The sequence below is a fragment of the Podarcis vaucheri genome (genome assembly GCF_965113315.1).
Source record: "Podarcis vaucheri genome assembly, chromosome: 8".
Taxonomy (NCBI): Eukaryota; Metazoa; Chordata; class Lepidosauria; order Squamata; family Lacertidae; genus Podarcis; species Podarcis vaucheri.
Window position 1 is genome coordinate 95,492,181 of NC_138766.1, and position 26,434 is coordinate 95,518,614.

Below are 26,434 nucleotides of genomic sequence, written 5' to 3' on the forward strand. Positions count from 1 at the left end.
TGGCTCTGCTCCTCAGCCCTGCTGCTGAAGGCCAGGGGCTGGAGGGGGCAGAGGCGCTCCGGTCCAGCTTGGAGCTGTCCCCTGGTTGGGGGTCCCCCGTGGGCCAATCCAGCAGGCTTTTCTTCCGGAGGGGAGGGGAATAGGTCCCTGCAGAAGAGGCTGCCTGGCCTGCTTGTATTGAGAGCCCCCCCCCCGATGGGGGTGTTTTCCCTGCAGCCCACGGTGCACTTTGCAGAAGACACACTGGTGCGCAGCGAGGAGGAAGAGGAGGCGGAGGAAGAGCCCCCGTTCCCAGCAGGGAAGCAGCGGCTGATCCGCAAAGACACCCCCCACTACAAGAAGCACTTCAGGATTGCCCAGCTGCCCCGGCCAGAGGCAGTGGTGGCCCTTTTGCAGGGGCTGAGTGCTGAGGGGGGGCCCCAGGAGAAGGAGGCCGCCCCCGTGGAGGAGGAGGAAGAGGAGGAGGAGGAGGAAGAGGAGGAGGCCAGGTGGGATGGAGACCAAGCCCAGGATGGGGCTGCACCTGCCCCACCCTCCTCCACCAAGGTAGGGACCTGGGGGGGGCAGCGCTCTCTCTCCCCCTCTCTCTCTCTCTCTCTCTCTCTTTCTCTCTCTGTGGTGCTGGGGCTCCTGGATGCTCGGGTGGGGCCTGCCCCTCTGCCTCTCCCTCCCGCCCTCTGTCTGTGTCCCCCCCCCACCCGGTGGCGGTCCACCCGGCCCTCCCCCCCACTAATCCGCATGCCTCTCTGCTGGTTCCTGTCCTAACAGGGGGTGTCGTTTGACCAAGCCAATAATCTGCTGATTGAGCCTGCTCGCATTGAGGAGGAAGAGGTCTGTACTGCCTCCCCCCCCTTTCCCTGGGGCTTGCAGGGGCTGCCCCTCTCTGCACTGTGGTGGCAGCTTCTCTCCTCCCCTCTTGTCTTCCCACACCTGAACTTGGGGAGGGGGGTGATGCAGGGCTTTAGTCCATGCCTATGAGGGAGAAAGGTGAGGAGAGGAGGCAGCTGGCTGTGGAGCCTGGCACCTGGAGGAACTGAGGGCCATCTTGGCTGCAGACTGGTGCTTTGGCCTGAGACGAGCTCTCTTCTCCCCAGCAGGAGTCTGGGGCAGCCCTCCCAGCCCCCTGAGCCAGCCCAAGTGCTCCCAGGGGGGTGCTTTCCTTGAAAGTGCTGGTGTCTGGCACCCTCCGTCCTGGATAGAAGAGGTGTCCCTGCCAGAGGCCTTTGGCAAGCCCAGAAAGAGACTCCACAGCTGCTTCTCCCCAGCAGAGCAGCCGGGGCCCCTGAGCTCCCCGGAGAGGAGGGGGCTGTGGGTGGGGAGATGCCTTGCGCCAGGGCCTCCCTCTCCTCCCTCTCCAGAGGGTCTTCAGGGTCCCCGCTAGAGGAGGCAGAGCTGCCACTGGGCCCCATCTCCCCTGAGCACTTAGGGCTGCTAAAGTCAGCCCAGCTTGGCTCTGGCAGGTTTGGCAAATGCCTGGCTGCTGCTGCTCTGTCCCCTCAGGCTGCCTCTCGGCCCCCATGCCCCTCTGCTTGAGTGGGGGGGGGGCCCTCAGACGCCTCCAGGGCCTTTTTCTCCCCTGGGCACCCCCTGCCATAGGGGCACACGCACATACCCTGCTGGGCTCCCTCCGTGAGCTTCTGGCCTGCTGGACCTCTGCTCACGCCTCTTGCCTGCTGGGGTGGGGAGTCTGAGGGGTGGGTGGAAAGTGTTCAAGGGCCGCCCGGTTTGTACCAAGGGGGAGCTCACCTTGCTTGCCCAGAATGTGGCCAGAGGCTTCCCCCAACCCTCTTTGCACAAGGCTCTGCCACGCTAGCCGGAGGGCTTTGGCATTACCCCCCCCCCGGCTCTCCTGGGGCCTGAGCACTTGCTCTGTGGCCTTGCCTTGGCAAAAGCAAGGGATCCCCCCCCCTCCCCGTAGCAGAGCTGGTGGGGTGGAGAAAAGCAAGAGCACCTCAGGCCTGTCCTGGGTGATGGGCCCCCTGAGGGTCTCCGTTGGCCTTGCGCTGCAAGACAGACACAGATTTCTCCTCTTCAGGCAAGGGGGAGTGTTTTGGAAGGTGGGTGGCTGGCAGTGGGAGATATTTCAGGGGGCCTGGGATCTGGTGAGATGTATGGGAGCCCCCTCCCACGTAGGTGGCCCTGGCGGTGAATTGGCCACCTGGTCCAGGGGTGGATGGCAGGTCTTGTGGGCACCCAAAGGAGATGCTTGGGGGGCTGCTTCCTCACCCCTCATTATGGGCTCAGACCCTGGTCCATGGTGCCCCCCTCGTTCCGTATGTCTTTGCTGCTGTGTCTCCCCTAACATTGCCCCCTTTTGCTTCCAGCTGACCCTGAGCATTGTGCGGCAGACGGGGGGGCTGGGCATCAGCATTGCGGGGGGCAAAGGCTCCACCCCCTACAAGGGAGACGATGAGGTACGGGCAGCTGCAACAGGGAGGCTTTCCACTTGGGGTTTGGGGGTCCCCTTGACCTGGGGCAGCTGTGGGGCAGGGAAAGGAGTGGCCGTTTTGGCTGGAGTGGCTGACTTGGGGAGCCGAGTCGGGCTGCTGAGCTGCCACTGCCCAGGAAGCCCCCCCTGACCGCTCCCCTCTCTTTGCAGGGCATCTTCATCTCCCGCGTCTCTGAGGAGGGTCCGGCTGCCCAGGCAGGGGTGCGGGTGGGAGACAAGCTCCTGGAGGTGAGTCGTGGGACCCCTTAGGTGGGTTGGGGAGGAGACATCTGCATAAACCCAGGGCCAGCTGCTCCCTCCTGCCACCCCCTTTTTGGCAGGCCCTGTCCTGGGCGTAGAAGGCCTTGCTCAGCCCCTTCCAGGCCAGGTCCCATGGCGTCTCCCTTGGCCTCCTGCCCGTGGCTGGTCTCTGCCTGCCTGGGGCCTGAGTCACCAGTCAGAATAAGTACATGCTGGAATTGGCAGCAGCAGCAGCAGCCCAGGCTCCCTCGCAGCTCTAGGTGGGCATTTGCTTCTGCGTTGCCCTGCAGAGGGGGAGGAGAAGATGGCCCTTGCCAGACTGCCATGGGAGGGGGCTGCCTGCCTGCCTGCCTGCCTACCAAAGCAGTGCCAGGCTCCCCTTGGGGCTCTCTGGAGGGGGCCGGGGGGCCCTCTGCAGCCGGTCTGGGGCCGGGCACTTGCCTGAGCCAGCCCCCTCTTTTGCGCCCCCGGCAGGTGAACGGGGTGCCTCTGCAGTGCGCGGAGCACCACGTGGCGGTGGAGGCGCTGCGTGGCTCGGGCACCACGGTCTCCATGACGGTTCTGCGAGAGCGGATGGTGGAGCCGGAGAACGCCGTCACGGTGACCCCCCTGCGGCCGGAGGACGACTACAGCCCCCGGGAGCGGCGGGGGGTGGGCCTGCGCTTCCCAGAGAGGCCTGAGGGAGCCCCCCTGACGGAGCGCCTCTCCACCTGCCTCATGCGCAACGAGCGGGGACTGGGCTTCAGCATCGCTGGCGGCAAGGGCTCCACACCCTACCGGCCGGGGGACACGGTGAGGAGGGGAGAGGGGAGGGAGGGGGACCGCCTCTCTCTGGCCGGCAGCCGCCTGGCAGGGGCTTCGACGACACCCGATCCCGGCCTCTGCGCTTATTCCTGGCTCCTCGCTGACGGGGGCACTTCATGCTCCCGGGACGGAGGGACAGAGGGGCCCTTGCCGTGCCTGGTGACAGAGGAGCAGGGGGCTCTGCAGGGAGGGGCCCTGACTTTCCTTTCCTCCCCAGGGGATCTTCATCTCACGGATTGCAGAGGGGGGCGCAGCCCATCGGGACGGGACCCTCTGTGTGGGCGACAGGGTCATCTTGGTGAGTGGACTCTCTTGGGGGGCTGCCTGGGGACCAGGCAAGGTTCCTTCAGGAGGCTCTGGGGTCCCCCCTGCCCCCTGCTTGCCCGTTCAGGGTGGGGCTGAGTCTAGCCAGGGGGGAAGTGGGCTGTGTTTTGGAGGGGGTGATGTTGGAGTCACCTTTCTGGAACTCCGCGTGGGTGGGCACGGCAGGTGGGGGGCCAGCCATTTTGTTCTGAAGCTCTTTCCGTCCGTCCCTCCCTCTCCTGCTGCTCCTCTTCCTCTTCCTCCTTGTGGCCTGTTTCTCTGCACCCTCCCGAGGCGCAGCCGATCTCTGCTCAGCAGCCGTGATGAGAGAGGATGGGGGGGTAAGCCCCGTGACGGCCTCGTCAGTGCTGGCTTCCGTCTGCCTGTCTGTCTGCCTCCCTCTCTCTCCTCTGCCCTCTGCTGGGTGATGTACCCTTTGCCCCACACCTCTTCTTCCCCCCTCTCTTTGGGGACGAGGGCAGGAAAAGAGCTGGTGCTCCTTGGCCCCCTGTCCTGAGCTGATGTTTGCCTTGATCTGGGGGGGGGGGGGACACACGCCTTGCCCTCCCAGCCCCCTTCCGCCTGCCGAGGCTCTGGTCCCTTGCCTCTGGTCCCAGGCCTGGGATTGGGGGCCCTGTGTGCATACCCTCCCTGCCTCCCCCTTTGACGCTGGTTTGGGGCCATTCTAGATCAATGGGGTAGACATGACGGAAGCCAGGCATGATCAGGCCGTAGCGCTGCTTACCGCCGCCTCCCCCACCATTGCGCTGCTGGTAGAGAGAGAGGCTGTGCCCGCTGCCCCCACCGCCGCCACCCAGCCCAGCGAGGAAGACCTGCCCTTGGGGCAGCGGGCACAGCGGGCACACTCTCCGCCACCACCGACCCCCACCCGCGGGGAGAGCCCACCTGAGGAGACGCCCCTGCCCCACAGGAGCCACCCTGCCCAGAGCCTGGAGAGCCAGTACCCCACGGAGGTAGGTGAAGGGCATGGGGGGCACTGTCTGTCTGTCCCTGTGGGAAGCTGCTGGCATGGGGAGCCCCTCCTGCCTGGCCCCCGCCCACCCTGGGAAGTGCCCTGGTCACCCTGGTTTTTGCCAGCTCCCCTTTGGATGTGGGTCCCTCCAGCCTCCTTCTCCCCCTGGCATCTCCTCCTCCGTGGGGCCCTCTCTTGACCCTGGCTTGGCTTTCTTGCTTTCTGCCCGCAGGAGGTGATCCTGGTCAAAGCGGGGGGGCCGCTGGGGCTCAGCATTGTGGGCGGCAGCGACCACTCCAGCCACCCCTTTGGGATCCATGAGCCGGGGGTCTTCATTTCCAAGGTAGAGGCTTGCAGGGCTGTGTGTGGAGCCCTCCCCTGAGAACACCGTGGTTGGGAAGCCTAGGGGTTACTACACAACCCATTGACTCTGCGAATCTTGCCATTCCGTGTGCTCCAGAGCCCCCCTTGGAGGCCCAAAGAGCAAGGAAGCCCCCCCCCCCAATTCTCCACTTTCTCTGCTCAGAGCCCCCTGTTTTCATTAAATTATTTTTAGTAGCAAATTTTAACAAGGAAGAACAGGGAAAGAACCAGCCTGCCCATTAGGGCTTCCAACCCCCCTCAGTGCAGCCATCTCAAATGAAACACAAAAGTGGCTTGCAGGCCCCCCAGGGGCGCAGAGAGAGCCTCCCCTGAGATGGGCGTTGATAGGGAATGCATTCAGAAGTGGCCAAGAGACAGCCAGGCCCTCAGACTGTTGTATAATAGTTTTTCTGGGGGGTGGGCAGGCTGTTAGCAGCAGAAGAGCTTGCAAAGTCCACGTTTGTTGGCCTTCCATTAATCCCCATAACAGGAATGTGATTTAAAAGTACACGGACCTCTGCAACCATTGAGGATTTTGCCTGTGAAAAGTGGATAGGGACAGCAGTCACATCAGACCAAAAGGAAGCGAGATATATGTGTATCAGCAGACAGAAGTGCCTCTGGGGGGGCGGGGGGGGCGGACATCTTCAGCCTCTCGGCCAGGCCAAGTGTCCGTCTGGCTGCAGGTGTTGGGGACACTGCCAGCTTGCCCCCCCCCCAGGCCGCAGGCAGGGCTCTTTCCCACCTCTTCTGCGCTGCCTTGGCAGGTGATTCCTCGTGGCCTGGCCTCTCGCAGTGGGCTGCGGGTGGGAGACCGGATCCTGGAGGTGAACGGCATTGGCCTCCGACACGCCACGCACCAGGAGGCCGTGACGGCGCTGCTCTCCAACACGCAGGAGCTGAGGATGGTCGTCCGGAGAGATCCCCCGCCCCCGGGCATGCAGGTAGGGGGCTCTGCTGTTGTGCCCCTGGAGAGGCGCCTTCTTCAGGCCTGGGCATCCTCAGCCCCGCTGGGATGTGGCTGGGCTGACCCACCACAGCTCCCTCCCCTCTGGCCTGCAGCCTCCGTGGCTTCCCCAGGATGGGGTCTCCGCTGCCCACCCCCTGCTTTCCCAAAGAGCCTTCCCCAGTGCCCGTCTGCTGGAGCTGAGGTGGAGGCAGCCAGGACTGGGAAGGAGGAGGCCCCTCTCTCCTGGCTAGGGGGGGCTGCTGCCCAGCTGCCCAGCCCCCCCCCCAACTTGCTTTTGCTCACTCTGTCAGGAGATCTGCATTGAAAAGAGGCCAGGGGAGAAACTGGGCATCAGCATCCGAGGAGGTGCCAAGGGCCACGCGGGGAATCCCTTTGACCCCACGGACGAGGGCATCTTCATCTCTAAGGTACGGGGTGGCACTCCCCCCCCCCGGCCGAAGTTTGCTGTGCTGGACTAGTGCCAAGTGGGGGAGGGAGGTCCCAGCTGTGTTTGGAGGGGCCCACAGCCGTGTCTCCACACCACGTCCCTCCCACCCAGGGTTGCTCTGAGGACTTTTGTTGGGGGGGGGGCTGGAGCCTTGAGCAGAAGGTGCCGGACCCCCTGCCTGCCCCCTCCCCAAACCATGAGGCCCTTTCTGCCTCCAGGGCCCCTCCAGCTCTGGCTGCTCCCAGGGCCTTGAGGGTGGGGGTTGCCTCCCTCCCTCCCCCCCCGGCTCCTTCCTCACCCTCCTCTGCTTTGTGCAGGTCAGCTCCACAGGGGCTGCAGCCCGTGACGGGCGGCTGAGGGTGGGCATGCGCATCCTGGAGGTGAACCACCAGAGCCTGCTGGGCATGACGCACACGGAAGCGGTCCAGATCCTGCGCGCTGTGGGAGACACCCTTCTGGTGCTGGTCTGCGACGGGTTTGACCCCAAGGCTGTGGCGGCCATTGAGGTGGGTGCTGGGGGGGGGGGCCTGGCCAGGGACTGGAGGTTTGCCTTCAGTGCCTTTTCCTGCTGAAGCCCTGTGGCGAGGGCAGCTTCTCAAAGAGGAGGTGCACCATGGGTCTGGTGTGCCCCCCCAGACACCCCCTCTGCCTGCCTCTGCGCTGGGCAGGGACCAGAGCCCCCCCCCCCACCTCTCTCGTCTGCCCCCCAGATATCTCCAGGGATCATTGCCAACCCCTTTGCGGCCGGCATCGGGCGCAAGAACAGCCTGGAGAGCATTTCCTCCATTGACCGGGACCTCAGTCCGGAGGAGCTGGACGTCCTTCAGAAGGTGAGGCCTGTGGTTCCCAGGGGAGGGCAGGCGTAGGTGCCCCTTCTCTCTGGCAAGGCTGCCAATCCCCGCCCCGCCCCCCAGATATGGAGAAGAGCCCTTGAGGAGTCTGACCGCCTCCTTTGTGTCCCCAGGAGTTGGAGATGGTGAGGGAGACAACCCAGTGGGAGAGGGAAGAGACGGAGAAAGTGGTGAGACGTGATGGCCCTGCTCTACCCTTCCAGGGTGAGGGAAGGGGGCTGCCTGGATCGGGGCCTCCAGTCCCCCTGGCAGCCCCCTTCCCTCCCCCCTCCTCCTGCTGGGGCTGCTTTGGGGCTGCTTTGGGGCCTGGGCTCTTCCCCCCCAACCGCTGACTCCGCTGAGGTCTCCTCTCCCCTAGAAGCTGCGCTTTGCTTTGGGCCGGGGGTGAGGGGAGAGGTCTGGCAGGGAGTGGCCATTTGTCCCGGCAACCTTCCCTCTGCTTCTTGCTCATGTCTCCCTCTCCCCCTTGCGAGTGCATCTGCCTGGCCTGGGCAGCTTCCTGCCTGCCTTTGCCCGAAGGAGGCTGCTGGTTCTAGCCCAGCCCATGCCCTCTGCCTGCAGTGCCAGGTGACTTGCGCCTCCCATAACGCCTGTGCCGCCTTCCTTGGCTCCGGGGGGGGGGGGGGGTGACGCAGCCGTTGCTGAGATACTGTGCTCAGCAGAGTGTCGTCGTCCCCTTTTGTGTGCCTGGCCCCCCAGCAGGGCCACAAGTCTTCCTCAGCCCTTTGCCAAGAGGTTCTGGAATTCAATCTCAGGGCTTGCGCTGCTCCATCTCTGAGCAATGGGCCCTTTTTGTCTAGTGGAAACCAGGGGGAGTCTGTCATTTGTCTGGCCATGATTCTGGGCTTGGGGCGTTCTCCTTCTGGGAGCAGCAACAGGGGCTGGGAGCCTTTTTCTCTTTGACCAGCACCTCTCAGACAGGTTCTTCGCCACCAGGCGGTTTTAGGAGGCCCCCGTAGGTCTTCCCAGGGGGACCCACGGTGGGTGAGGTGGCCACACGCTGGGCACAGTGCCGGCCACTCAGGGAGGGAGGGAAGCCCCCCTCTGTGAGTCTGTGCGAGGCAGAGGCAGACGGGTCCCGGCCAAGCATATGGCTTCTTCCGTACCTGTTGAGTTCAGATATTCCCTCCTGAGGAAGAATCCTTGGGCCAACCGCCTTCTGTGAGATCTCGGGAGTCTGGATTTGCTCTGGGAAGGAATGTGGGCGTGGAATGGCCCAAGAGACGAGGCCTGGTTTGGCCAGGAGAGCAAACACTCGTTCCTCCCTTTATGTGAGGCTGGAGGAGGCAGTTGGGCTCTGGGCTTTGGCTACTCAGGGCCAGGCTGGGTCCTTTGGGGAGTGCGCCTTGTGGCACCTGGAGCCCGGACTTCCAGCAGAAAGCAGAAGGCCCCAGCCCCTCAGTCCAGCTCCTCAGCCGCTGCAACTGGCTGTGCTTTGGGGCGACTTCCAAATGGAGATGTGCAAAATTCCCTCCAGGCTTCATCTAGGCCAGTTCCTGTGAGGAAACTCCTGAGCTAGTCCTCAGGTCAGAGCGAAGCCGCGGTCCAAGGAGCCGGGTGCCTTTTCCTTCCCCAGGGGGCCAAGCCTCTGGCTGTTGCCTCCTTCCTTGGCTGCTCCATACGTGAGAGGCCGGGGGACACTCTCCTTCATGCCTGGAGCAAAAGGCAACCATTGACCAGCACAGGAGGGAAAGAGAGAGAGAGAAACGGGTGGGGGGCAAAGGGGAAGGAGCAGCAAAGAGCCTCCGGGGGGAGTGACTCCAGCTGGGGTCCCGCAGGAGGGGGCCAGATTTTGGAAACTAGGAAATGACTCTGGAGCAGCCGCCCTCCTGCTTGCCTGCCTTCCCACGAGAGCTTTGCCCAAGACCAGGGCCTTTCCCTGGCACCTGACTCTGGCCGTGGGGGGTCTGTAGTTTGTTTTCTTTGAAAAGGACAGTTTTTAGGGAGGCAGGAAAAAAGGGTTATTTCCCCCGGCTTTCAGTGGTGTTCATCATCCTAGTTAAAGTTTTCTCTTCCCTGCTTTCAAAGTTTGCCTCTTAATCTTCATTAGGAAAGGAATTGAAAATAAAACTGCGATTAATATAATACAAATCTGTGATGCAACTGCATTCAGAGTCCGCTGCACAGTTGGGGTCACCTCACCTTAAAAATTGTAGAGTTAGAAAAGATTCAGAAAAGGACAATGAACATGGTTGAGGGAGGGATGGTAATAATAATAATAATAATAATAATAATAATAATAATTCCCCAGCCACTCTGGGCGGTTTCCCACAAAACATTAAAAATACAATAAAACATCAGACATTAAAAACTTCCCTAAACGGGGCTGCCTTCAGATGTCTTCTAAAAGTCAGGTAGTTGTTTATTTCCTTGACATCTGATGGGAGATGGTTCCACGGTGTGGGTGCCACTACTATGAAGAAAAAGTTGCAGCATCAGGGACTTTTGGGATTAGAGAAAAAGCCGGTCATAGGTGACCTGAAAAAAGTTTATAACATGATGCCTGGCCTGGAGAAAGTGGAGGGAGGAAAGTTTTCCTCCCTCTCTCATGACGATCGAACTTGTGGACACCCAGTGAAGCTGAATGCTGGAAGAGTCAGGAGTTGAACTGGGGAACTGCCGGCTGCAGGAGGCAGGGATGGCTTCAGAAGAGGATTGAGCACATTCCCCGGGGAAGAGGGCCGCTCTTGTGATCAGAGGAGGCTGGCCAGATGGGCCCCCTGGGGCAGAGCTCTTCTGATGCTCTTGTCACAGAAGCAGGAGGGGGGCTAGAGGGAAGACCCCAGCCCCCCACCCCCGGGGCAGAGCCTGGGAAGGGAAGGGCCCCTCTGGCTGGCCCTGGCTGCCTGCTTTGCTGCAGACCAAGCACCCTCTGGGGACCCCCGGGCCCTGCGGGTTCTGGCTGTGAAGCGGTGGGTTCCGCTTGGGACTCTGCCTGCTGCTCTGGGGTCCCTGGGCCTGATGCTGCCCTGCGGGTTCTGCTGCTGACCCCTCTTGCTCTCTCTTTGCTTGTGCCGCCCGCCTGCTGCCTCTGCGAAGGAGCGGAAGCGCCGGGAGCGAGAGACGGCCACGCAGCTCCTGGCAGAGGAGGAGGAGGAGGAGGCCGAGGTGAGAGGGGGCGGCTGGGCTGAGGGCCTCAGGAAGGGGGCTGGGCTGGGTGGGCACGCTCCTGAGACCCCCCTGACCCTCTTCCCCCTCCCCACAGGACCTTGGCGCTGAGCCCCTGCAGCTGGACTACCGCACCTTGGCAGCGCTGCCCAACAGCGGCCTCCAGAAAGCCAGCCGTGGCGTAAGTGATGGGGATCCTCTGGCCTCGGCTGCTCCCTCTGCCTTCAGCCAACCCAAGCGATGGCTCTTGTGGATTGGGGCCCCTGGCGAGTCTCCCCAGCTGCTATGGAGACCTTGTCACTTGGAGGGGGGGGGGTCCTGTGCCCTCGAAGCAGCTGCTGGCTTCAGGGCTGGCTCTCGGGGGGGGGGGAGAGCAGAGAAGCTGAGGAGAGAAGCACCCAGAGTTTGGAAGAGAGATGGGAACACCAGGTGACCCGGGAGGCAGGCAGCAGACCGAGGGGGGGGGGACTCTGCTTCTGGGGGGGACGGGGCTGGAGGTTGCCCTCAGCAGCAATGAAGAGCAGTGGGGCGTTTGCCCCCCCCCCACTTGCCCAAGACCCAGTTGGCCTGGCTGGGTGAGGAGGGAGCAGGTGGGCTGCTTGGGGGCCATTTTTGCTTCTCTGGAAATCTGATCTGCCTGAGTGAGATTCCTGAGCCAGCCCAGCTCTGGGCTATTTTGGGCTTGCCTGGTGGGCGTTGGAGGAAGGGGCTGGGCAGGGGGGGGGGTCTTCCTTTGTCTGTGGCTGCTGGCAGGAGCGGTGAGTCTCTCTCTTTCTCCTGGCACCTGCAGGGCTTTTCCTCTGGGCACAAGTGAGCGGGCAGCTAGTGGGCAGCAGCAAGTGGGAGAACTGCTTCCTCAGGCTTGGTCAGGGCCAGGGCTCTGCTACTGTGCCTGCCTTCATGGGGGGAGGGCGGTGGGGAGCAGGCAAGCTGTGCCCCTCTGGATGTTGCTCAGCCTGCCATGTTCCTCCTGGAGCAGCAGGCGGTGGGTGCCAAAGGGCAGGAGCTCCCTCCCTTGGCTGGGTGTGCCAGGGATGGCGGGGGACGAGGGGATGGGCGTCCCAGACAGGGGTCCCTGTGCGGAGACCCTTGGTTTTTTCGGAAGGAGGGTGGCAGGGAGAGGCCCTTCTGTCCTGCTGAGCAGAGCAGGTGGCCCTGTCTCCCCCATGGAGGTCTTTCTTGGCCCTCCGCCCCCTTGGCTGCCTCCCCCCGGCCAACACAGAGGGGCTTATTGCCACCCTCCCTGCATCCACGGGGGCTTCCTGGGCAGAGGCATGGGGCCTCCCAGCCCCCTCCTCTCCTTCTGGTCCCATCCTGAGACTCCACCACTGCTGGGATCAAATGGGGAGGGGGTATTGCGGGGGGGGGCACTCCCAGCCCCTTCTGTAGCTGGAGGCCTCTCTGTTTCTCTGAAGTTTCCTTCTGCCTTTCAGGGTTAAAAAATAAACATGTCCCAGATGGTTTGCAGCAGAGCCCGGCTGTTCGGTGGCTGCGTCTTGGGGTTCTGGCCTGTGCCCAGAGGGAAGACGGGGTTTGTGGGGGGGGGCCCCCAGGCAACAAGACCAGTTACCACAGAGGCTGCTGCTGGTGGTGGCGGCGGCGGCACTGGGAGTGGCAGTCCGGCATGTGGCCTACCATGCATTGCAGGGAGGCATCTCCACATCCTCCTGCACCCCTGGGCAGGTCTCTGTCTCCCCCCCACCCCGTGGGCCCTGCAGGCATCTAGGGTCCCCCCCCCTTGGCCACACAGCAGGGAGCTGCCCCACCAGCCGTGGCCCCTGAAAACGCAGTTCTTGTGTCTCTTCCTCAGCTTGCCCCTCCTGGTGCCATGGAAAGGGACCCACGGGCGCCTCCCCTGCCAGCCCCCCCTCCCTTGGACCTGGGCCAGGCAAGCCTTGCCACGGCCCCCCCCAACGGGGCTGCGGAGGTGGAGGAGGAAGAGAGCTTGGTGGACTCGCAGCCCATCCCCTTCAGCGCCAATCCCTTTGTGCTGGCCAACCGGCAGGGCAAGGCGTGCCTGGGGGGGCCTCCCCTTGGCTATGGCCAGGGGGGAGTGCTGAAGACCAGCCTCTGCACCAAGGCAAGCAAGCGGCCTTGGGGCCTGGCCTGCGGTGTGCTGTGCCTCTGCTGCATGCCGGGGCAGCGGGGAGAAGGCAGCCAAGGCTCAGGTTTGGGCTGGGACCCTCTCCGCCCCCCCCACCTCTTGCCTGAGGGGGGGCTCAGCTGCTCTGCACTGCATGCAGGAAGTGTGTGTGTGTGTGTGGAGTGGAATTGAGCGGGGGACGAGGCAGGCGAGCTCAAGCTTCTGCCGTGGGGACGTGCCTTGGCAGGGCAGGAGGACGAGGCAGTGGGCCCCTTCCTCCCTTGGCTCCTGGCAGAGTCTTTGGCTGCTCTTCTGTTCTGCTTGGCTACTAACCTGCTTTGGGCCTGGCTCCTTTGGGCAGCGTTTGGGCTGCCCCCGTGAGAGGAGCCCCGGAGCCCCTCTTGGAAGGGCCACTAACATGCAGACACTGCTTTGACAGTTTGTGCTCGTGGTTTGTTGTGCCAGTTTGTGTGTCTGTGGGCAGCAAAACAGGAGAAAAGTCGTAATTCTGAATGTCCAAAGAGGGTGGGATTCTGCAGTGTGCACAGTTCCATCTTGACACAACTCCCTCTCTGCGTGACTGATCCAGCCACTTGGGAGCTGGCCGGAAGCGGTTTCAGGAGTTCGGCTCCTATAATGTGCATCCATGGGGACTAGGAGCTTGTGTAGAGGAAGACATGTGCTGCACTGGGAACGGAGGGTGCTGTTCCTTCCCTGCCTTTGGGCAGAGTTCCAGCATTGCTCAGCCAATGAAGAGGTGCTCCTTCAGCACTTCGCAGCGGGGGGGGGGGAGCAAAACTAGAGGGAGGGGTGTCCTGAGCATGGCAGGGGGGCAGCAGAGGAGCTGGCGCTGCTCTGAGGGGCAGTTGGCTGGAGTGGAGGAAGAGTGTTGGCAGGTTTGTGGCTCCAACTGGGGAGATCAGGCAGATTCATGACCCGCCAGAGCCCCTTTTGAGGGGCAGATCCCATAGGGAAGGGGCTTCTGCCTGGGGTTGGGAGGGGCTGGTCTCTCTGGGCACCCCTGGGGTCCCTCAACACCACTGCCCCCCCCCGCTCACCAGCTGTCCTTCCCCTCCCTTTCAGGCCCTCTCGGGGGAAGGGGAACCGGGAGCCGCCTGGCGAGACTCTCCCTACTCTCCTGGCAGCCAGCAGGTAAGGGGTGCTGCAGGGGGGTGGAGGGGGCTGCGGTGTGTGTTGGGGGGGGCTTTCCTCTGCCTATCCTGCCTGTCAGTCAGCCAGACTCTCTGGTTCTCTCTCTGGTTCTCTCCCTGGCACTGCTGCCTTCCAGCCTCCTGCTGCCCCCCGGCCAGCCCACCTGGTGGGCAGAGAGACCCGCTTTGTAAGTGCCCCCTGGGTGTGCTGTGCCCGCTCTCCTCCTCTGCCCGGGGGGGGGGGGCTGCTGAGGCTGTGCTTGGGGAGGATGCTCTGTGGGGCTGGGCAGGGGGGGACCCTCACTACTCGCCCCCCTGGCTGCTGCTGGTCTTTTTGGCTGCTTCTGCAAGAGTGGCTTCTCGCTGTAGTCTGGGAGGGCAGGAGGAACCGGTTTGTGGCATCACTGGGGGCCTTTCCAGCATAGTTCAAGATGTGGAGTCTCTTTTGGGAGCGGGGGCAAGAGCTTAATGTGGGGCAAGTTTGGGGAGGGGCTCCTGGTTCTGGCAGGGCCAGCTTGGAGGTGCCTGGGCTTGGGTGGCGGCCCCCAGCGCCCCTCCCGGCCCCCAAATGCCTTCCTGACTTTCTCCTTCCAGGCTGCCGCCGTCCACTTTGTTCCCAGCCCCAGTGAAAGCAAGGCCTCCTCGGTGAGTTCTCCTGGCCTCCTCTGGCGCCAGGTGGGCCTTGGGCTGTGACCATTGGGGCCTGCTGCCTCCAAGGGGCCTTGCCCAGCCCCTCTTGGCATCAGCAGGGCTCTGAAATGCGGGGGGGGGGGGAGAGTTTGATACACAGGTTTGTGGGCGACCCCCGTGCTTGGGGACATCTTGCTTTAATTCATTGTGTCCAATTTGCCCCTTGTTATCAGAAGGTGTCAATCAGACTTGTGTCGCCATTGCCCTGACCTTTGCTTGCCTTTGGGTGGGAGGCTGAGTTTGCTCTCCTTTCTTCTGGCTGACTCCCCCCCCCCCCCCGTGCCAGACCAAACCGGGCGTGATCCAGCCTGTCACCCGCATGCGCCCAGCCCCAGCCCCGGGGACCTCGGAAGGCCGGGACAGCCCCAATCCATTCCAGCAGCAGCCCGAGCTCTGCTCCAGCACCCACAACTCTGTAAGTTGCTGCCCTGGGGCTGATGGGGGGGGGCTGGTGGCTTGCGTGGCACCCCCTTGGCCTGGGGCCGCGCTCCCTCTTGACTTGCGCCCTCTTGCCCCCAGCCGCGCTCTCCCAGGCCCCCCTCGCCAGGCGACGTCCCCGTCAGCGCCAAGCAGGCCTACAAGGCCTTTGCCGCTGTCCCAGTTCCGCATCTGCTCCTGGAGCCGGAGGTGAGTGGGAGGGGCGGCTTGGGGGGGGCCCTGGGGGGGGCAGAGTGCCCTTTGCGGATGCAGCCATTGCCTGACCTTTCTTTTTTAAAAAAATAATATTTATTGCTTTTACAACAATTTAAACACTACCAAAAAAACAAAGAAAAAACAATACAAAGACACTGCCTTACACTAAAACATTAAACTAACAAGACAAAACAAAAACAATTTAAAAACACATCAACAAAGAAAAGAAAAGAGAGAGAAAATAAATAAATAAATTTCAATGTCTTGTCTTTCTTTCACATATTTCCACGACCTCCTCACACCTCCCTTTTTGTATTCCACTTCTATTAATTATTTCAGCAATTCCTTTCCATCTTCCCCTGTTTCCTATCCTATAATTATCTTAACACATTTCAACCTTATTTTTCTTTTAATACTCTATTAATCTGTTTGTACTTAATTCCTTATAACCTTTCTACTAAAGCCATATCACTTCATTCCAACATTCTTCTAGCATTCCTTAATTTTACAATATTTCTGTAAATAGTCTTTAAACTTTTTCCAGTCTTCTTCCACCGACTCTTCTCCCTGGTCTCGGATTCTGCCAGTCATTTCTGCCAGTTCCATATAGTCCATCACCTTCATCTGCCATTCTTCCAAAGTGGGTAGTTCTTGTGTCTTCCAGTACTTTGCAGTAAGTATTCTTGCTGCTGTTGTAGCATACATATAGAAAGTTCTACCCTTCTTTAGCACCAATTGGCCAACCATGCCCAGGAGAAAGGCCTCTGGTTTCTTCAGAAAGGTATATTTATTTATTTTTTAAATAATATTTATTAGAGTTTCAAAAAAGTTACAAAAAAAAGAAAGAATTTTTTAAAAAAAATAAAAAAGAAGAGCAGAAAATACAAAATACAAGAAAATATAAACAATTAAAAACAATTCCATCTTTCCATGTCTTATCTTTCATTTACTTGTTTCCCTGACCTCCTCACACCTCCCTTTTTTGTATTCTAGTTCAATTAAATATTTCAGCAAATCCTTTCCGCTTAGTTTTTATCCTAATAATTTATCTTAGTGTACTATAATTTTACATTCTCGTTTCACCACTTAAGAAATCAATTTTTACCTAATCTTTTATATCATTTCTGCTAAAACCACATTGTTTCATTCCAACATCCTTCTAACATTCCTGGATCTTGCAATGTTTCTGTAAATAATTTTGACAAAATCTTGGTTTTGGGTTCTAACAGTTCTGTTTCCAATTTTGATTTTTCCACCTGGAAGCCAATTTTCTTGTCCAAATTATATGCCTCCATTATCTGATAATAATGAAGCCAATCTCGCACTCTATTTTTTAATTTTTCAAAACTCTGCAATTTCAGTCTGTCTCCCTCTTGTTCCAAAATTTCCCAATATTTCGGCCATTTGGCCTCCATATTGAGCTTTTTCTGAGCCTTCACTTCCATCGGTGACAACCACCTTGGGGTTTTATTTTCAAGTAGGTCCTTATATCTTATCCAGGCATTAAACAATGCTTTTCTAACAATATGATTTTTAAACGCTTTATGTATTTTTACCTTACCGTACCACAAATATGCATGCCAACCAAATACATTGTTAAAACCTTCTAAATCCAACACTTCAGTGTTTTCAAGAAGCAGCCATTCTCTCTTTTTTTTAAATAAATATTTATTGAAATTTTCATATTATTACAAAATGAAAAAGAAAAAATACAAAAATAAAAAAACAGTTAAAAACAATTCCAACTTTTTGTCATTTATCTTTCATTAACTTATTTCCCGGACCTCCTCATACCTCACTTTTTTGTATTCCAATTCAAATTTATTTCGTTCAGCAATTTCTTTCCCTCAAGAAGAAGCCATTCTCTCAGCCAGCAAAAAGCAGCTGATTCATAGTAAAGTTTAAGGTCTGGCAGGGCAAATCCACCTCTTTTTTTTAGCATCCGTTAGTATCTTAAATTTTATTTGAGGCTTCTTGCCCTGCCAAACAAATCTAGAAATATCCCACTTCTTGAAACAATCCATCTTATCCAAAATTTGCAATGTTTGGAACAAAAATAACATCCTTGGCAGCGCATTCATTTTTATCACAGCAATTCGGCCTAACAATGATAACTTCAAATTTGTCCATACTTCTAAATCCTTTTTCACTTCAATCCAACATTTTTCATAATTATCCTTACATAAATTCACATTTTTAGCAGTCATGTTAACCCCTAAGTATTTCACTTTTTTAACCAATGTTAGTCCTGTCTCCTCCTGAAACCTCTCTCTCTCTCTCATTCATAGTTAAATTTTTCTCTAAAACCTTGGTTTTCATCTTATTCAACTTGAAACCTGCAACCTGTCCAAATTCTTGAATCAGTTCCAATACCCTTTTAGTGCTAGGTTCTGGTTCCTGTAGAGTCAATACATTGCCTGCCCTTTCTTCCCTCAGGAGCCCCAGAAGCAGAAGAGTGCAGAGCAGCCTCCCTCCCCCTCCGAGGTGAGTTTCAGGGGAGCGGGGGGCCCTGCTTCTCCTGGCCAGGCCCCACTGTTGGGGGGCGGCCTGCACAGCCCAGAGCAGAGGTCCTTCCGCGAGAGGCAGAAGTACTTTGAGGTGGAGCTGAAGCAGCAGCCGGCCGAGAAGCCGCCCAAGAGGGTGTCGCTGGTTGGGGAGGAAGACCTGAGGAAGATGAAGGAGGAGGAAGGTGCGTGCCATGGGGTTAGCCAGGCTCTTCCCGCCCCCCAGGGGCTACTAGCCCAGAGGCTGCTAACTGCTGGGGGGGGGGGCTGCTCTCTAGTGAAACACTAGAGTGAAACCTCCCTCCCTGAAGCCCCTCTGCAGCAGCCACTCTCCTCGCCCTGCCTCAGCCCCCGGCCTGGTGGGGAGGAGGAGGACGACGCCATGGGGTGGAGTCCCCTCATGCTTTTCAGGTAGATTCCCCCCGCCGCCTGTCTTCATCTTTGGATCTCAGAGGCAGCTCCCTCTTGGAGACATTCCCTTGCCCAGCCGGGGTCCTTCCACCCTTGGGGGGCTGTGGGGAGGCTGACCTGCCGGCTTCTCACTTGGCAGCTCGCAAGCTGCAGCAGAAGCGAGCTCAGCTGCTGGAGGAAGAGGAGGAGGAGGAAGAGGAAGAGGCCGCCAGGCAGAGACGCCCCCCAGACGTCCCCTCCAGCATCTTCATTGAGGGCGTGGAGTACAGAGTGGAGAAGCTGGATGGGGGGCAGAGCCTTATGCCCTCTACGCCCTGGTGAGTGCGCTGGTGCCCAGGCCGGGGAGGGGGCAGGGCTCGATCCGGAGAGTGCAGGCGTGCTCTGCCTCTCTAGCCCAGCGTCCCCTTCTCCCAGGAACCAGCCAGGGGTGCTGGTGGGAAGAAGCCCACAGACAGGACCCTAAGCAAAGAGCAGCCTTCTCCCTGCTCCGTCCACAGCCCTGGGATTGCCCTCCCAAGTCCCAGCGCTTGGCCTGGGGGCTTCTAGCGCCCGCCTGCGGACTCCTCTCCCCAGGGGTCCCCTTTGGTCTCTGGGCCCCTCCCCACCCCCCGGTCCCTGCCCTGGCTGGGGCTCACAGAGCTTTGTGCCCTGCCAGGTTCCCAGAGCCGGAGAGGCAGAATGGCTCCTCGCAGAGGAATTCCCTGGAGGAGGGCCGGAGGCCGGAGGTGCGGCCCACTTCCATGGCTGGGTAAGATGGGAGGGCAGGCGGAGGGTGGGGCCTGTGGGGCAGGGGGGTGGGTCTGCCCCACTGAGCCACGCTCTCTCCTGGCCAGGCTGAGCCCCGTCTACCCCAGAGGTGGCAGTGAGCCTGGGGCCCCCGTCAGGACGGCGAAGGCCGAGCGCCGACAGCAGGAGCGCCTCCGCATGCAGAGCCCAGAGCTGCTCAGCGCCCAGGAGAGGAAGGAGCTCTCCCCAGCCGAGCGCCGGGCGCTGGAGGCCGAGAAGAGGGCCATGTGGCGAGCAGCACGGTAGGTGGGGGGGGTGGGCAGGGGCAGCACCCCTCTCCCGCCCCCCAGGCATGGTCTCTGAAGGGGGCTGGGGAGCACCAGCTCACAGCAGGTTGGGGTTCTAGCTGCTTGCCTTGCTCATCGGTTGCCTGTGCTGGATCAGGCCAGAGTGGGCCTTGAATTCTGCCAGCCGGGGGTCCTCAGATGGGGTGTGTGGGAGGCCAGGGGGCCACCATGGGTGCCTCTGCTCCGCTTCTGTGGCTCCTTCTGCTCCCATGGGTCCCTGTGGCCTGAATGTTCACCCCACTGCCTCGCCCCCAGGCCTAACAGAATGCAGGTGGGGTTCATGCCCCATCCCTCCCCACTCTGCCCGCCTCCCGGACACAGCTCCGTCATCCTGCATGGACCATTCCCTGGTGAGGTTTGGGCAGAAGGCAGCTGCTCTGCCCTGCCCTGCCAGGGTGGGGCACCCACTGCGTTGGGGTGGCGTAAATTAGCCTGACCCAAAACAGGTGAAGTTGCACCGTTGCACCTGCCGTGTGGTGGTGGCTGCAGCAAAGAAATCTGACTTCACCACCACCGTGGCTTCCACAAGTAGCCGTGTGGCCAAGCTTTTCTGAGTGGTGAATGGACTTGTGTTCCCGTTGCCCTGACACCCCCGGGGGCCAGCCACAAGATCCCTGCCAGGCATTTGAGGAACAAAATGACTCAGATTTGGGCAGAGGGATGCCACCTCAGAGCAAACTAGAAGCGGCATCTAGCACACTGCCTACTCCCTCTGCACTGCGTCAGTTTTGATTCTAGCAGCCTGAGGATATGGACAAGCGGCTTGAAGGAGTGTGGCCAGCCTTGGCCCCTGCCCATCTTGGCCTCTTAGAACTAGCCGCAGGGGCTGGCTGGGGGTCAAAGGAGGCATGGATGTCTCCCCACTTAATAAGACCTCCCTGGACCCAGAAGCGTTAGGCAAATACTGGCAAGTGACAAATGGTCCCTTCCTGGGCAAGGCGCTTGAGGAGGTGGCAGCCCCACATCTCACACCCTTGGAGGAGGACTTCCGGGGAGGCATCATAGCTGGTTAGTTGCCTCTGTCGAGACGCTGTCGGCAGAGGCAATTAAGTGGTGATGAACATAGCTACTGTCTATCGTATTATCTCTGAGGAAGAAACATACAGTAACAGGAATTAACCTCCAAATGCTCTGGAAGGATTGCTCCCCTGCTGTGGGATGGGGGTATCTTCAAAGGACCTGGGCAGATGGGGTGAGTGACCTGGGAGCGGAAGAACCACAAACTTGCCCCAGCACCACTCAATAGCCCTAGAGGTCAGTCCCTGGGGCAAAGACCAGCAAGGCCTCCTTTAATTACTTCCGAAACGTCTATAAAATACTACTGAAACTCTCTCTCTGCCGGTTAAAAGGTTCATTTGAAATACGACCCAATGGCTGGCTTAGGAGCAGACCCCATTAAGAGGATGAAAAAAATTAAGAAAGAAGCATGCTCTTAAGATACATACCCCCAAAAAGTGACAAGTGGGGTGCCTCAGGGTTCTGTCCTAGGCCCGTTGTTGTTCAAATTCTTCATAAACAACTTGGGTGAAGGTATTGAGGTGATGCCCATCAAAACTGCAGGTGACACCAAACTGGGAGGGACAGCTAATGCCTCAGAAGACAGAAACGGGATTCAAAAGGACTTTGACAGATTGGAGAACTGGGCCCAAGCTAACGAAATGAGTTTCAGTAGGGACAAATGTCATGTTCTGCACTTAGACAGGAAGAATCAGGTGCACAAATGTAAGATGGGAGACACCTGGCTAATAATAATAATAATAATAATAATAATAATAATAATAATAATAATAAATTATTTGTACCCCACCCATCTGGCTGAGTTTCCCCAGCCACTTCCAACAGAAATTAAAAATACATTGCCAGTAATATTTTGGAAAAGGATCCAGGGGCTTAGTGGACCACAAGTTTAACCTGAGTCAACATTTTGAAAGTGGACAGATGTCAATTTTTACACAATACAATAAGATGACAACTACAAAGAAATACACAGTCCTCTCCTGACGGTAACTGCCAGCCCCCACCACCCAGAGAAGGCAGCCCTCCCTCTCCGCTCTCCCTGAGGGGCCTCCCTTTCTTCTCCCAGCTTCTCATGCTGGGAGACCAACGTTTCCCCGTCTCCCGCCCAGGACCCTCCGTCAACCATCTCCCACCCCCACGAATGCACAATCCCTGGACCTTAGCGAAGTCCCCAATCATGCGACTCCAAAGAAGAAAGAACATGAAGAAGACTAAGAAAAGAAAAAACATGAAGAGAGAGATAGATAAAAGCAAAAGAAAATATAAAAGACAAAAGGGAAAGAAATGTTCTATCTGCTGGTTGCATAAAAAAGGGAAAAAAGATTACTTAAAGCATTCAGTCCATGATAATATCAATCCAGTATTTATTTTAAGTCAAAGTGTCTCAGAATCATTCGTTTCTTTCCCCCACTTTTCTAGCTTTCACCAGAAGGGAGTCAGAGGAACAGAGAAATAGCGGTAACAAGAGACAAAATTCTAGGCTTTAAAGATGAAGTAAACTGACAGATTATTGGGTCCAGATAGCACTCACCCAGGAGTTGTTAAAGTGCTCAAATCTCAAATTGCTGGTAAGCTTAAAAAAAACACACCAAAAAAACCCAAACCTCTTGTCACCGAGATCAGCCCTGGAAAGCGGCCAGTCATTGGATTTTTTAAAAAAAGGTTTCTAAGAGAGGATATGATGAATTACATGCTGGTAACATCTGCTTCCAGAAAAACTGGCTCCAGAAGGCATTGTTAAAGATATAATTGCCAGGGATATAGAAGGACGAGTCTTGCTGAAATGGAACCAGCATGGCTTCTGCAGGGAGAAGTCCTAGCAAAGAAAAGAAAAAGCACTTATTTGCACAGGACAAAGTTCACCTTTCCACCAAGAAGCTGCCATGCACTTTGCCCAAGGATGGAACATTTCATGTAGTCCAGAGATTTGAGAAGCCAGCTGCTCTCCTTTGCCTCTCAGGGTTCTGTCCGCATCCTCAGGCTGCTCAGGGGCCCAAGAGAGATCGGCTGGCCCTGCTCCGCCTGCAGCCCCCAGTCTGAAGGGAGGAGAGCTGCTTCATCTGCAAAGACCCGGAGGCTGCCCAGAAAAGCTCTCCTGGGTGAGATGCCATGGCGGCTGCCATCACCAGAGGGACAGCTGCCCCACCAGCTCCAGTCCGCACTGGAGGGGGCCAAGGGCCCTTCTTCGGCCTCTCAAGCCCCCCCTCTGGTTCTTGTTGCGGCAGGACGAGGAGCCTCGTCTGCTCACCGCTCAGTTCAGTCTCTGCCCTTAAGTGGCCCCCATTTCGCTTCCCAGGCCTTCTCCTCTTTCCTCTCCATGGCTGCTCAGGGTCTGGTTGGCGAACTCAGCCCAGGAACAGAGAGGCCGGTTTTCTGCAAGAGGCTCAGCCTGGCGGCGGTGCCCTGAGCCACACCTCCAAATCTCCACAGGGCTCTGGGGACCTCAGGCAGCCCCACCCCTGATAAAGACCCTGAACTGGCATCCCTCCCCTCCTTCGTCCCCCTGCCAGTTGCTGATGCCAGCCGGGCACCAAACGAGAGAGGCTGGGAGGTGTCTTGGGAAGAGGCTCTGGACCACCTTCCTTGTCTCCCGTATCGGGAAGGGAGGGCTCCCCTTGTGTGACTGTGCCCCTCAGAAACCCACCCCATTTGGAGTCCCCTTCCCTCAGTATGGCTGGCTGTGCATGTGGGGTTCTCCAGGGCAGCCCCTGCCTCCTGCCCCCCTCCACCCATCTGCATGCACCTGGTGGGACTCGCTTGTCTGTGATTGGGGGGGGCAGGGGGGACTGCCCTCTTCTCCACTGACCAGGACAGGTGAGGTCCGCCCCCCCCCCCGTTGCTGGCATCTGCCTCTTCCTCCTGCCCACCCTTTCCTTCCCTCTCCTTTCTTTCTTTCTTTCTTTCTCTCTCTCTCTCTCTCTGCCATCTTCCTGCCTGTCGGGACGTCTTCGGCGCCTCCCTTCTACTCCTCCTCCTCCTCCTCAGCTCTTCCACCCTAGAAGAGAGCATGAAAGAGTATGAGCAGGATCTGGCCCGGAGGCTCTACCAAGCCCGCCAGCAGGCACTGGGGGGGCAGGGCCCTGCTGCTGCTGCCACTGCCGCCGCCACCACCACAAGAAGCCCTGGGCCAGGGGGCCACCCCAGGTTGGCAGAACTTCCACACAACCCCACCTACACCCCAGGGCCTGCACAGCCCCAGAGGTGCCCCCCCCCCGGTCCAGAGGGGCAGCTGGGCCACACCTATGCTGAAGGCCTGGCTGGTGCCACCACTAGAGAGTCCCTGCTCTGCCTCCTCTGCTCCTCCTGCGCTGGACAGGCGTGTTTGCCAAGCAAGAGACCAGGCGGGGGCAGATCTGCTCCTGAGAGCCTCCGCCCTGGATGAAGGAGGCAAGGGGGGCCCTTCTGCCCCCCACCAAGTCTCTGCCTTCTCTGCAGCAATGGGGGGGCTGTGGTCTTCCTCCTGCGCCCCTCCTCCCTCCCTCCCTCCCTTGCCACTGCCCTTTGGGGCGACTCTACTCAGCGCCTCCTCCGTTGGCCAAGTGAGGAGGGCCCTGCAATGTCCCCCCGCCCCGGGTGACGGTTGTTCCGCCTGTCTTGCCAGCCCACCCCAGGTGCGCCAACCTCTCTTCCTCTCCCGCCTGGCAGGATGAAGTCCCTGGAGCAGGATGCCCTCAAGGCCCAGATGGTGATTGCCAAGTCCAAGGAGGGCAAGAAGAGGTCCACCCTGGAGCAGCTGGCGGAGTCTCCCTCGCCCGCCCCCACCCCCTCGCCCACCCCTCTGGAGGGTAGGTCACCTTCTGTCATGGCAGCCTGGCTTAGGAAGGGGAACCCACAGCGGCCCAGAGAGGAGGCATGGGTTTGATGTCTCCCCCCCCCCTTGCACAATTTATCCTCTCATTTCTCTCCAAATCCTGTCTCTCTTTCAGACTGCAGCACCCGGATCCTGACTTCTCCAGGCAGGCTGGTAAGGAGCGGGACCCAGCGCCAGTCATGCTTCAGAGGAGGGGGGCTGTGAGCATGGAGGTCCCTGCAGCTCTTCAGGTCGGGGGGGGCGCCTGGCCATGGCCCAGAAGGCTCCCTCCTTGCTTCCCACACTGTTCCCTCTGTCTTGGGGGGTCCCTGGTGCTTCCTCTGACTCCCCCCCCCCAGTCTCTGCTCCAGCCCTGACCAGCACAGCCAGCCTCCCCCTTTGGGGAGGGGGGGCATTCTGTGGCCCTCAGGCATGACCTCATTGCTGCTGCACTCTGTCGTTGGCCAGGGCAGGTGGGGGGTCTTTTAGGGAGGTGGGAAGATGGCTGCCACAGGGAAACTTCATGAGGGAGCCCCTTGATTCCCCCCCCCCAGTCCACCCCTGCAGCCTGCCAAGAAGCGTAGCAGGAAGGGCCCCGCCTGCCCCCCCAGCCTCCCCCCTGCTTCCCCACATGCTCCTTCATCCTCTTTCCCCCTCTCTCTTTCTGCCACTCCTTTGGCCCTCCAGTCTGTGCCTGAAAAGAAGTTTCTCTACAGGGAATTTGCTGCCATTCCTTCTTCCAAACCAGTTTATGAAATCCAGGTACAAGCTGTATGTGGTGGGGGCAGTCAGGAACACACACACCCCCCCGGTAGTCTGGGTCTGACGCTGGTAGTCTGGGTCTGGCGGGGGAGGGTGGAGTCCTGGGGGTCACTGGCAGCCACTGGGGCTTAGGCTGGAGGCTGCCCCCAACCCAGAGCAGAGTCCCAGGCCTAGTGGGAACCCTGCTGCCCCTCCTTCCAAGGGGAGGGGGGAGAGGCTGCTGAAGACCCCTTTCAGGCAGGCCAGGCTGCCCGGTAGTGGCTTCTTGGCCCCTCCCTGCCATCTCCAGGCCATGCCAGGCAGGTGTTGTGCTGGATCCCGCCTGGCAGTGGTCTTAGGCTGCTGAGCTCATCCTGGCTCATGATCTGGCTGGCTCTGCAGCGCTGGGGGCGAGGGGGCCGCTTGCTTGCTGCCTGCCTTGCCCCTCTGCCTTTCCAGCCTTCTCCTTGGAGGCTCCAGAGACCAGTTGGTCTCTGTCTTGGGAAGCCTCCGTCTGCCAGCCATGGCCAGCAGGGCCTGCCCTTAGGAGTGTCTTGGGGTCTGGGGGCCTCACAGATAGGGAGCATGTGAACCACACAAGATACCTAATGGGCTCTGGTGGGATCTCTTGCCAGATCTCCCTGGCCCCACCTCATGCCCGACCTGCTTTTCTGTCCCTCTGCCTGGCGGGTGGGCAGGGGGCCCAGAGGCTGAGCGAGGGGCACTTTAGCACCAGGCGCCCTGGCTCTGGAATTCCTCTCTTGCTTCTGGGGCCTCCTCCCTGCTCTTCTCTGCACCCCCTTTCTCCCCCTCCCACCGCATGCTCTGCTCCCCCCCCCAACCACGTGGGAACGGGCAAGGGGCGCTTTATGTCCTGGGGGGCGGGGAGCAGGCAGGCAGGGAATGATCCCGCTCTGCCCTGTCCTTCCAGACTCCAGATGGTGGAAGCACCTGCAGACTCAACGATGCCAGCAGCTCAGGTGAGTGCCCAGCTGGAGCCTCCTGGCCTTGGCTGCTGCCACCAGCGCTTCTCTCCTGAGGCCTCTGCTTTTTCTGTTCCTTTCTAGAGTGAATGGTCAGCTGAGCAGCAAGGAGCTGTGGGTAGGGTGCCCTTGCACTGCCTAGGAATGGAGTGCTGTGATGAGCATGCAGTTGGTGGGGTCGGGGTGGGTCAGATCCTGCCTAAGGGGCTGGGAGTGGCCCAATGAGCATGCCCAGCTGCCTCCCTTGGAAAGAAGTTGGGGATACCCTCAGGGACCCTGACCCTGGAAGCCTAATTCCAGGCAAGGCTTGAAGGTGTCTGGCAGGCAGGAGGGGGGAAAGCATTCTCAAAAGATGAGGGGCTTTGTGGAAGAGCATTGAGGTTGCTTCTAGGTCTCAGGCACTGGTGCCATCTCTGGGGGGTCCTGAGGGTTTGGGCACCCACAAAATGTCTACTGTGGGTGCCTCGCCATCGCGTTGCAGTTGGCCTCTTCCCCCTGCCTTGTCTCCGCTGGCTCTCTGGCACCCCTGTTGGGTCTGCTGCGGCCATGGGCATGCTTCTGGGGTGCAGCAGAGGTCTTGGCCTGGTTGCCACGGTGGGGGTGGGGCACCAGAGTGCCATCTCCATGGGGCCATGGGCACCCAGGCTCCGCTGCCCCAGCCCCATTGCCGTCACGAGCGATGTGACGTCATGACGTTGTGCACACGCACCACTGGGCACCCAGTCTGGGGCCCAAGTTGCCACCTCTGGTTTCAGGAAGCTGCTTTGGAGCAACTGGCTCCCATTCTTCCCCGGGGTGTGTGTGTGTGTTGGGCACAGCAAGGGGACCTGGGAGGTGTGTCAGCGGGGAAGTTGGTGGCTCTGCAGGATC

The 26,434-nt window shown here is 59.1% G+C and overlaps 1 protein-coding gene across 6 annotated transcripts in view; it reads left to right on the top strand.

Moving 5' to 3' along the window:
- SCRIB (scribble planar cell polarity protein) overlaps nucleotides 1-26,434 on the top strand; it is a 51,677-nt gene that overhangs the window by 23,283 nt on the left and 1,960 nt on the right. The window contains exons 15-43 of one of the 6 annotated variants that reach the window (XM_082235460.1): nucleotides 217-546; nucleotides 769-831; nucleotides 2,325-2,414; nucleotides 2,600-2,677; nucleotides 3,164-3,481; nucleotides 3,711-3,791; nucleotides 4,486-4,770; nucleotides 5,002-5,112; nucleotides 5,900-6,076; nucleotides 6,393-6,509; nucleotides 6,847-7,035; nucleotides 7,240-7,359; nucleotides 7,494-7,550; nucleotides 10,420-10,488; nucleotides 10,586-10,669; nucleotides 13,655-13,723; nucleotides 13,860-13,910; nucleotides 14,320-14,367; nucleotides 14,699-14,827; nucleotides 14,932-15,039; nucleotides 17,482-17,734; nucleotides 18,100-18,277; nucleotides 18,616-18,708; nucleotides 18,794-18,988; nucleotides 23,036-23,194; nucleotides 23,696-23,835; nucleotides 23,977-24,014; nucleotides 24,528-24,602; nucleotides 25,513-25,561. In XM_082235460.1, coding sequence (XP_082091586.1) covers nucleotides 217-546; nucleotides 769-831; nucleotides 2,325-2,414; nucleotides 2,600-2,677; nucleotides 3,164-3,481; nucleotides 3,711-3,791; nucleotides 4,486-4,770; nucleotides 5,002-5,112; nucleotides 5,900-6,076; nucleotides 6,393-6,509; nucleotides 6,847-7,035; nucleotides 7,240-7,359; nucleotides 7,494-7,550; nucleotides 10,420-10,488; nucleotides 10,586-10,669; nucleotides 13,655-13,723; nucleotides 13,860-13,910; nucleotides 14,320-14,367; nucleotides 14,699-14,827; nucleotides 14,932-15,039; nucleotides 17,482-17,734; nucleotides 18,100-18,277; nucleotides 18,616-18,708; nucleotides 18,794-18,988; nucleotides 23,036-23,194; nucleotides 23,696-23,835; nucleotides 23,977-24,014; nucleotides 24,528-24,602; nucleotides 25,513-25,561 — 3,754 coding nt within the window. Of the gene's footprint in view, nucleotides 1-216; nucleotides 547-768; nucleotides 832-2,324; nucleotides 2,415-2,599; nucleotides 2,678-3,163; nucleotides 3,482-3,710; nucleotides 3,792-4,485; nucleotides 4,771-5,001; nucleotides 5,113-5,899; nucleotides 6,077-6,392; nucleotides 6,510-6,846; nucleotides 7,036-7,239; nucleotides 7,360-7,493; nucleotides 7,551-10,419; nucleotides 10,489-10,585; nucleotides 10,670-12,298; nucleotides 12,569-13,654; nucleotides 13,724-13,802; nucleotides 14,210-14,319; nucleotides 14,368-14,698; nucleotides 14,828-14,931; nucleotides 15,040-17,481; nucleotides 17,735-18,099; nucleotides 18,278-18,615; nucleotides 18,709-18,793; nucleotides 18,989-23,035; nucleotides 23,195-23,695; nucleotides 23,836-23,976; nucleotides 24,015-24,527; nucleotides 24,603-25,512; nucleotides 25,562-26,434 lie in introns of those variants that run through there. The other 5 variants (XM_082235455.1, XM_082235456.1, XM_082235457.1 and 2 more) reach the window with 5 other exon arrangements.